This window comes from Elaeis guineensis, chromosome 2, assembly GCF_000442705.2.
Source record: "Elaeis guineensis isolate ETL-2024a chromosome 2, EG11, whole genome shotgun sequence".
Classification (NCBI taxonomy): domain Eukaryota; kingdom Viridiplantae; phylum Streptophyta; class Magnoliopsida; order Arecales; family Arecaceae; genus Elaeis; species Elaeis guineensis.
The window spans coordinates 119,261,533-119,272,224 of NC_025994.2; the positions used below are offsets into that span (position 1 = coordinate 119,261,533).

Sequence of the window (10,692 nt, forward strand, 5' to 3'; positions counted from 1 at the left end):
TCTGGGCTTCATGGTCATCCTCATGGGTGGTACTGGTAGGCCAATAAAGGGTTGCGAACACCAATATACCTTGGTGCGGTGCCAATAAGAAATCCTAATATCATGGTTTACGTCCGGTGTGGCGAACTTGCATTTAAATTTTGCTACGTGCAGGCAGTCTTGTTTTAAATATTTATCATTTGTAATTGGTTATGCTCTTGTCCCGTCCGTTCAATTTCTTCTGTGGTTGAGCTACTATAAAGTTTCTGTTTTCTGTTTTTGTTTTCAAAAACTCGGAATATTGTTTATGTTGAAATCTTTGGACGCTTTGGAAGCGAAAACTCATTGCTTCCAAAAACGAACGAAAATAGATGGATGGATGGAGGAGGAGGGGTTACGGGCGAACGTTCTCTCCGACGTGGGATTTCACTAATTTGTAAAGGAACAAAAATATTAATGTGGGATTTTACTAAGTTGTAGAGAAACAAAAATTGGTCTCGGCATTGCAATGGTGGTTGTGCACCGCCTTCAAAGTGGTGAGTAGATAGGTGGGATTCGTGGAGTCTCGTTACACTACAATCTACTGCTAGGTGTGGCCGGGCCAGTTGGAACTGGCGTCTATAGTTTAAGCAGGATTCTACTTCTTTGGTTGACGTGATTTATGAGAGCTAAGCTTCACCGCTTAGACCGCTAAGTAAGCCAGCTGGCTGTCAAAGAAACAAAAAGCCTTGAAGCACTGAGTTTATTTATAATACTGGCACTTGGCTTGTACAAGTGTGATGCTTATAAAAGACCATGGTAGACAGATGTTAAATATATGCATATGGTTATCGCTATTCTTGCATAGAGAATTAATGCATCGAAAAAGATCAGTGCCGTCCTTTGTGATATATTCAGGTTGCAATTGATGGATGATGGTGATCCAATCAACTAACACTGTTAGAAATAAATTCATTTCATATATTCTTATTTTAATTTGTAGCCTTTTTTTAATTATATTTTTTTATCAAGGAGTGTCTAATGAGTGCATTTATTATGTCAAAGGTTTTGCCTGGGATAGCAAGGATGGTGTTGGTTTTGTCGTCTAGAGACCGAACGTCAGGATGCTGGTGGCTTGGAAATCGTATTTGTTTGAGTTCTCCATTTCAGATGCGGAGCTTCGAGTCATCTGAACAGGCATCATCTGTATCAGATAGGAGTTGTTGACAAAGAGGATCTGTATTGAGAGCAATTCGACGATCGTTGTTGGTTGGATCTAGGATGAACAAGATAGTTAAAGGCCCATTCATTTTTCTATGACATCTGGACTTTCTTCCGAGAGTTTGCCATAATGTCAATATATCATGTCTCTCGAAAGATGAACAATATGGTGGACTTGACGAGAGGTGTCTTTGGGTCTTACAAGATTTTTTGCTTTCTAATTTTATAGATTGTAGTCACATCGAAGTTGTGTGATCACCTGTCTATACCAAAAAAAAAAAAAAAAAAAGTTCACTTGGGATGGGATTTTAGGATTTGACAAATTATACCATATATCATATGCACTAATATGATCATGTACCATGCCAAGCAGCCCATTTTCTTCTCATGGACTGTTCATCGAGATGAGTGGATTATAAATTTACATGCAGTGCAGGATATAACTTCTCCAAGGACTTTACCAGGAATAAAATGCACTCATAAATATTAATTACATGGAACTTTTTTGGTGGAGTGTGTCCCTTTTGGGCATTGGACGAACGTGCAGCAGGAGCTTGCGTCAATTCATTAATAAGAAAATGTTAACGAGAGACTGAAAGAGCTACGTTATGTGAACATCTGATATTAGAACGTATTGTTAGCCTAGTTCCTATTTTTTTTGTCTGAAAGTATAAGAAAAAAAATACAAACTAAACTAAGATATGAACGTTATATAAGTATATCTTCGTATTCTCATCTATGAAGAGCATAATTATATGCCTAAAGGATGGCCATCTTCAACAACCACCAAACAAGTCAGACTTAAAAATTCAAATGATCTGTAAAGAAGGTAATAATACACAACAACCACAACATCTGTTGCCTCCTAACACGCTTGCAATGGGACCGTTCTACGCCCGTCACCCCCCGGCTAAACAGCAACATCGGAGCTTTTGGGCGTCCCAACCCGGGAACCAAGGTGGACACGGCGCCACCTATGTGGTGCTCCGTGGCTGCCTACAGGATTGCCGTTGCCGTTGCTTTTAAGGACCTCCATGTTTGCCACCTAAAACCAATGTCTCCAAACTTTTTGAGCTGCGATTTTTATTATTACTTGGTTCGGAGAAAGAGACTCATGTCCTGTTCCACATTATTTTAACCTCCATGTACCAAATCCAGACAAAAGAGTCACCGAGAGGAGGCCTCTCTAATACGTTATTATAACTTCGAGGGCCAACGTAATCTACTGATATCATCCTCATTTTTTTGTCTGGCCAGGCTCATTTTCCAAGCATATATGAAAGTTAAGACTCTGGGAAGCTGGGAGACTTTGGGGTGCCTTAGCCCGATTATATATTAAGAAGAAAGAAAAGAAGAGTTGATTAGTTCATTTGGGTCATCAAATAACTACTGCATAATAGTTGGATAGGCACTATCATTGCCAAACGTGATAACAATCCTGGTTGGTTTAGAATCTGTTATCCTACGGATGACAAGTCGACAACAGTTTCCTTGTACGGAAGAATCCGAAATCATCTGCGTATTATATCTTTTATATTTTTTACCTCATTAACCTCGAATGGCCTAAACTGCCCATAATTAACAACCAAAGAAATTGCAAATAAGTTTTTCTTTCTTTCTTTTCTTTTCTTTGAAAAATTAGGAGAAGAAGAAGCTCTTTGAAATCGAGGTGAAGATCAGATTAAATCTAGATCATCAGAAAGCTGGTATTCAATACCTATTATTTTATCAACTCGGCTGGTTAGCAGCCTCAAAAAGGCACGGCTATCTTTTAAGAAAAAAAGGGGTTACCCGTCACTTTATTTCATGAGATTATCTGATACAATATTAATCAACATCCCAAATGGCATAACAGCTCTCCAACGCCTAAATGCAAACTTTAGTAGCCTAGAGGTAAAGTAATTTTGAATTGCTCTATTCGGTTTCCATGCCATGCTTAAACTACTTACATGAGTGGGGACCTACAAGCCTGAAAGCAGGCTCCCACATTCTTAAATATGCCGCAACTTTTATGAGAGGTTTTCATTTGTCTTGCACAGAAGACAAAAAAAAAAAAAGAAAAAAAAAAGAAAAAAAAAAGGAAAAAAAAAAGTTTTTTTTGGAGCCACAAAGCCGAATACCCTTGCGAGACAAGAATCCCGGTGGTTGATGGATTGGATGGTATGGCTATTGTAGGGTCCACACGTGGGCAGGACCTAGTGGATTAGCTGGGGGCCTGCCAGTGGGTTCATGTTAAGCTTTTTGTGCGTGGGACCTACCACCTTAATCCATCTATGGAATTAGAACCGGGGCAGTTGCCCCTGAATAGCCATCTGAATGTGACAGGAGCTACAAGGTTGTCTTCCCTCTATGGAGGTAAATTTACTGCATTTGTCTTCAGATTTTACCAGTGTTTCATGTATTGTTGAAGCACATTCATTTGCCCAATAATACTCACATTCGAATTTTGTTCTCAATCATAAAATAGTTAACCAAAACTTTGGATATCCAAAAGTTGTTCTAATTAATCACATTAGCTACCCAAACAAATCAATTGGACTCACGTACGTATCTATGTAGCATCCAATTTCAAATTTAGTGGGTGCAAGCACACCAAGTGACACTCGAATTTCCTCCATAAATAAGTGAAATAACTCTATCTTACTGATATGTACAATCTATCATCATCAACTATCAATTTTAACGTAAGATAAATTCTATTCATCAAGGAAGACATAAAACTTGCCATCAACAAATGCAGGGGTCAACAAAATGACAATCCTATATATTTTGCAATGACCCATTGCCATGTGATGTTTAATTTCATGCAGGGAGCCTTGTCAACACACCACCTTTAAATATTAGTTACATCTATAATAAATTAATCTACTCCCTGTGCGGAAGGGAAAAAAGTTAGAAAGAGGGGAAGGCTTTAACCTAAGATCCCCACGGACGAGTTAATGCACAAATTTGCAGTAATAGAGATGGAGAAGGGGAGCTAAATTGCGTTACGGTCAAACGGCACTGACGCGGTGCCTAACCCAAGGATTTGACCGTTATTATTTAACCCGGGGGGTCATGGAACCGGACCCCTCGTCACGTGACCGCACCACACCGTCCCCTCTTGGGCTCGAAACCCGAGGGCGAGCCGCGGTCCCAGTCAGCGCGCACGCCGCCAGCCAATTGGCTCGGCCGCGGGCCCGAGGTTAGGTCGGCCAGCTTCCTTCCCGCCATTTAGAACATATCGTCGTGGGGAAAGAGCTGTCGCATTCCAAACAGCAAACATCATTCTATGATGACGCTCCAGAGTATGGTTGGCTAGTGATGCCAGGAACGGGTAAATCTATTAAGTGGGTCCCATGTTTCTGACCGAAGAGTTAAGTATATGGACGTATGCGTCTCTGTTTGCTGTTTCAGTGAGACAGCTGCTCCAATGAAGGGGGGTGGAAACAAAATAAATCCCAATTTCGGCTGTTGAGAGATCCTATATAACAGCAATCCGAGTTATGATCTCTCTCTCGTTTAAAAAAATAAAATATAAAAATCTAGTGCCATCAAGATTACATTAATAATATTTGATGACTTTTATTTATAAAACTATATTTAACATTTTGTGTAAAATATTTTTTTATTTTTCTATAGATGAGAAGATTAATCAGGAGTGTTTTTTTGTTTAATATGATTTATTCACGGATTATTGAAGCCTTCATTGAATATGATTTCTTTTATTATTATTATATATTTTTTAATAATTCTGCATATTTTATTATTTATTTATTTTATTATAGCATGTTTAATTTTATTTTTAATAATTTTGTATTTTGTATTTGTATTTGTTATTTTATTATAGCATGTTTAATAATTCTTTTTAAAAGGCATGTGGAATGAAAAGATTGCGAGCTAAATATTTGAGAAAGCCATCCAAGGTAAAAACAAGTATTCCCATCCTAAACTAACGGCCAAGTAACTAACCTTTTCCCTTATTCAAATTGGATTTTACACCCTTTCCATGGGCATCCTGGAGGTTCCATAGCAGCGGCCTACCCTAAAGCTAACATCTCCTTTAGCCCTCTTTTAACCGGAACAAAAACAGCGGTTTAGGACCAGCACATAAGTTTTTCATTTTGCTTTTTAGCATAAAAACGCTGTTTGCTGTCTGCTTGCAGACAGCTACTTCATACAACGAGTGAATAAAATAAATGACTAAAATACAAAATCTCGTCGAGCGTGCGGTCCGATTTCGGCCGTTGGGAGATCCTATAAGACACCAATGCGTCCTCTCACTTCGACTCTCCCTCTCACGCCAGTGTCCGCAGCTACTCTGTTGTCCCAAAAACTCTCTCTCTCTCTCTCGTCCCAAACTCCCACTCTTTCTCTAGCAAGGAAGTCTGTGCTGCTGTTCCATTCCTTTCTCCACCAGTAGAGTAGCAAGTACTCTGCTGATATCTTATCTTCTGCCTGCAAAGACCATAGCCGTAATCTCTCTTCTCCTTTCCATTCTATTTGAGGCAACTCCTCTATTACTCTGTTCTATTTAATTAACTCTCTCACTTTCCTGGAAATTTCTCCTTCAACTCCTCCTCCTCCTTCCACCTCTTCCGCTTGATCCTCTGCTACTTATCCCCTGTCTCCAATCCGTATTCCGTATATCTTTGTACCCTTTTCCCTCCCACGTTCTTCCCAACTTCCCCCTTGAAAAAATTTACTGTTACATTTCTACTCTCCTTTTTAAACCCCTCGAACTTTCTTCTTTATTCCCCTGCCAAACCTCAGAGGAATCCCTCTTTCTTACCTCCATATATGCTCTTTGTCCTCAGAAAAAGAAAAAAAAAATTGATCTTGTTACCGGGTTTTATCCGCAGGGATAGTTAAAGGTGCAGGGGAGAAGGGATTGAGTCGAATCCATCGTCAAGCTTCCAACTTTCCGTCACCCGGCAGTGGAGATACCTCTCCAAAGACCCAGAGAGATGACCAAGCCGCGAACTTTGAAGATCTTCTGGAACGACCCCGACGCCACCGACTCCTCCGGTGACGAGGAGTGCTGCTTCTCCAGCCGCCGCCTCGCGCGGCTCGTGAGGGAGATTGCAGCGGACCCTTGCTCTGATACCAGCGCCGGCTGCGGTGAAGGGGCGCCGCCACCGTGCCGGAGCCTCCGGGGAAAGGGTGGAGGGAGGAAGAAGGCCGCAGCGGCGGTGGGTAAGGGGGCGGCGGCAGGGGGCACAAAGTTCCGCGGCGTGCGGCGGAGGCCGTGGGGGAAGTACGCGGCGGAGATCCGCGACCCGTGGCGGGGCGTCCGGGTGTGGCTCGGTACTTACGACACTGCGGAGGAAGCCGCCATGGTCTACGACTCCGCCGCCATCCAGCTCCGCGGCCCCGGCGCCACCACCAACTTCGTCCCCTCTGCCTCCGCCATCGCCGCCTCGGCGGTCCAGACCTCTCCGGAGGCCAACCCCGCCTCTGTCTCCGGCGGATACGAGTCCGGCGACGACTCGCACGGTGTCTCCTCGCCGACCTCCGTTCTCCGGGGGTTCTCTTCGGCGGCGTCTTCGTCGGAGGAGAAGGGCGGTGACGAGACCACGGCGGTGAGGTTACCGGAGAACTTAGAGGAGTTCTTGGCGTTCGAGGACGTGCCGCTCTATAGCGACTTTTTGGACTTGGGGGTGTCGGAGCCAAGGATTTTGGAGGACGCGGCGGGGATTGGGTTTTCGGCGGACGGAGAGAACGAGGCCGTGCTCGGACCGGGGTGGGACTTCGGACAGGCGCCGTGGCAGGGCGACGATTATTTCCGAGAGATCGGCGATTTATTCCCGCTCGATTCCCTTCCCGCTATAATATGACAAGTGCCGATTCGTTGTTCGACAATGCCGACTTCTTTGCCGATTTTGTTCCGGCGGAGAGAAAATGCAATGGGGTTGCTTTTTTTTTTTTTTTTTTTGTGTGTCACCTTCGTTTTATTTGTCTTTCCTGTACTAAAATTTTGTTACGCTTTCGAGTTAGCTGTATTAGAAGTTTGAGTCATTGCGGAACTCAATTGTAACGTATATGCTGGAACTAATCTACTATCTAATATATGCCTTTAAATGCTATCCATTTATGTCGTTCATCAATGTACGTTTCTATGATAGCAATAAGCTAAATTTGTGACATGTTTTGAGAGTTAACTGGTCGGTTAAAAAGATAATTCTTTCATTCATGTTTAAGAAGAAGCTAAAATGGCTTAAAGAGGTCTATCTATAGGCATGCATCAGATTGCTATTGATCGCATTTATATGATATTGCCTGATGTGTTGTATGCAATGTTGTTGTCAAGGACAAGCAACGTCCAAGTAGGATGCGCATATTTGGCAAAATGTTTTATAAAGATAACACTTTCTTTCGGATGTGGGGCTTCATACATTTATCCAAGAGAAGTCATGTTACTCTCCATGTATGATGTCACATGTACATGAAACAAGGATATCCAGATATAATGATGCCATATATGATTAGATAACTTTTAGTCATTGGGCACCAAAAATTCTACACTGATTCTTATCCGAGGATTGATACTAAATATAGCAAACCAGCCAATGCAAAATATCTTTTCCAAATTTATATGGCATAAAAAATAGCATGATTAATGGAATTGCAATAATATACACAAGAGGTGACCCTTGCCAAGTTAGCACTCTATAAGTAGGAGGATTTTTATTTTTTTTTTGCTGAAATTGTTTGCATGAGTGATTATAACCCTGTGTGACTGGCAAGCATTCATGGTATTTCTCCTTAATATATAATTTTATCCCTTCTGAGCAGTTACAAAAATAAGGTTAATCTTGCAACCTTTGGGAAGCTTACCAATTACTCCTTGCCGGAGGGTGGAGCAATAGAGAAGCTCCACAACCATAAGCTGTGTCAGTATTTCAGCATTAGATTACTAACTTGCCAATTCCTTTCCTATTTTTATATGTGACATGAAGGGCATGTGGCACCCAAGCAAACGGCTAGATGTATGGTCTCTCAGGTGATGCTTTACGGGCCAACGCGTGGCCAGATCTCACGGGGCTTGCTGGTATTGTCACGGCTCCTCCCACGTGAAGCTTGTTCCTCTTTTAACTCCCACGAGGGGTCGCAGTGATGTGCTCTCAGAACTTTAGACTACGAGCTTCATTTCTTTTCAATTTTTTAAATCAAACCCTAAGGCTTCTTCTGTGTGCCAATGTAACATGGAAGGATTGAGCTGCAGAGAGCCGGTAAAGACTTTTGAGAGGCAAGGAATGGCGGAAAGAAAAGTTATATGTCTGGCAAAAACTGGTCCTTTTTTTGTTTCATACGAGTCCATGAAGTGGATGCAGGTCCTCTTTGGCCAGTCTCTCTTCTTTTTAAGGGGCTTTTTGACTAATCTGAAGTTTTGTGTGGGTTTTAACCCTTAATCCTTCCTTCACAATCTCTAGTGGGTAACTTTGGGACCACTTAATTTACTCGGCACCGGGTTTTGGATTTTTACCTGCATTTTTTGCCATGACTTTCAACGGGCTATCGAAACTTTCCTCACTACCACCAGTCACTCGTTGTAAGCTTAGACGACCGAGATTCTTCTATAAATATGCTCATTATTTTGTCGCTGTACTTTTCCTGTCTACCACCTTTCAAAGCAGATATGATTGAATCAATGTGTCTATCGAGGATCAAACATCTATAAATGTTTGAGGGAGTGGAGACATGTGAAGTCAATCATCCAAGCCAATGAGGATGGATAAAAACAGTAAATAAATATATTTCTCCTCAAGAAAAAATAAATAATTTTTTTTAAAAAAGGGGATTTTTAGATTGTGCTTTAACCCAATTTTTTTATCAAAAAAGATCACATATTTACTTTACCAAAAAAAAAAAAAAAAAAGATTGCACCTAGAGTTATTCGATTGTCTACATTTAGCATATTTTTTATTTATCAAAAAATATCTTCTTTTGGCGTTAAAGCATCTGTTGGAAAAAATATTATCTTAACGTTCTCTCCATAGGTGTATGAGAATCCATTGATGGCATAATCAATTGGTGAGCTCAGTTGGTAGAGATCGACCTTCAATGAGCCTTTAGACTCCTGTCTGCAGCTTTATGGGACCTACGAAAATCCACTCTTTTTTTCTCGCCATACATATCTGGATACGTCTGATATCAACTCAGGGTTTACATGCACACTTGATGGATTCATTCTTATCCAGCCAATGTGGACACTATTCATCCAACTTGATCATGACATTATTTGCTTCTGGACTCCCAGATTGGAGAGAGCATCTGCTGCATTATTTGCTTTTTCTTTTGTGAATAAACAAAAATAATTACAAAGCCAGGACATACAACCTTGCTCACCAAATCCATAATTTAAACAGGCAAGGAGACCTCTTCAGAGATTACCATGTGGTGCTTCTGGCCTTCAAGATTAGTAGGGATGGCTATGTGGTGGATATTGATTGGCAAGGCCATTACTTGTACCCATCCAGTAATTGGAAAATACAAACACATACCGGCTTCATACCTATCTCAAGGTGGGGCGGCTCAGATAGACTTAGAAAGGATGGGTTGTAGCGGGTTGGATACGGCAAAACTGCATTAGAAAGGATGGGTTACGGTGGATTGGATCTGGCAATGCTGCATAAATCATTTTTTTCACGTGCAAGTTATAAAAATAAAAAAGGACATAAAAGTAAATCTCTATTAAAAAAAATAAATATTCAACAATAATAAAAACATAACAAACAGAAATATTGTTTTTTAGAAAATCAAGTCTTTCTTAAAGTAAGAAAACAGTTGGCCAAAAAAAAAAAAAAAAAAATTGAACAACCAAGTGTGTTAAACTTGTAGCCCTTCATTTCATTAATCTTTATCTGATGGATCATAGAAATTTCTTCTCCACTTCTATTATAATCATCAAAGATAATTTGAATTGTGTTGGTGTAGATTAATCTGAAAGAAATGAAGAAAAATAAGCTCTCGAGTCATTAATGTTACAGTTTAGTGAAAAGCGGTGGTTGGGAAATTCAGTGGATGGTTTAGGGTTGTAGAATCGGCTTGGGCTTGGAATAAGCATCACCATCACCCGCACTGGCCCAGTATCGGCCTGCTGCAGGTTTTAAATCGAAGCCCATCCTCACCGCTAATTCTAAACGGATCGAGTAAAACCCATCCAATGAAGACTGGATTGGGTCGTATCTGATGGTGCAGCTTAAATCGCCACCTGTACAGATCAGATAGCATATACCATGCTATTCCTTTTCCAAAAGGTGTGTGACTGAATGTTTTTAAGAGGCCACCCCGGTATCCAGCAAACAAGGTGAAATAAGACATCAAAGTTGAGGAAACCTATTTGATCACGTAGCGGAGTCGCCCTTCATAGCAAAGGTAATTGCCCACAAGGCCAACAGAAGAAGCTCTGATTGTGAAACAGACATGACATCCAAGAGAACAGCCTTGGTGCAATTGGAACAAATGACATGGCTTTGCAACCCAGACAACAAAACCTACACCAACAACATTGGTTATGGCGATAAAATGAAG

The 10,692-nt window shown here is 41.2% G+C and overlaps 1 protein-coding gene across 1 annotated transcript; it reads left to right on the forward strand.

The window, feature by feature from the left end:
- Positions 1–5,461: 5,461 nt before the first annotated feature.
- LOC105039649 (ethylene-responsive transcription factor CRF1-like) lies at positions 5,462–7,233 on the forward strand. Its single transcript, XM_073251392.1, has 2 exons — positions 5,462–5,633; positions 6,021–7,233. The coding sequence occupies exon 2, from the start codon at positions 6,126–6,128 to the stop codon at positions 6,993–6,995; it is 870 nt and encodes a 289-aa protein (XP_073107493.1). The 5' UTR covers positions 5,462–5,633; positions 6,021–6,125; the 3' UTR covers positions 6,996–7,233.
- Positions 7,234–10,692: the final 3,459 nt, after the last annotated feature.

Coding starts and splice junctions, on each gene's coding strand:
- LOC105039649 (XM_073251392.1), top strand. CDS start 6,126: ATGACCAAGCCGCGAACTTTGAAGATCTTCTGGAACGACCCCGACGCC.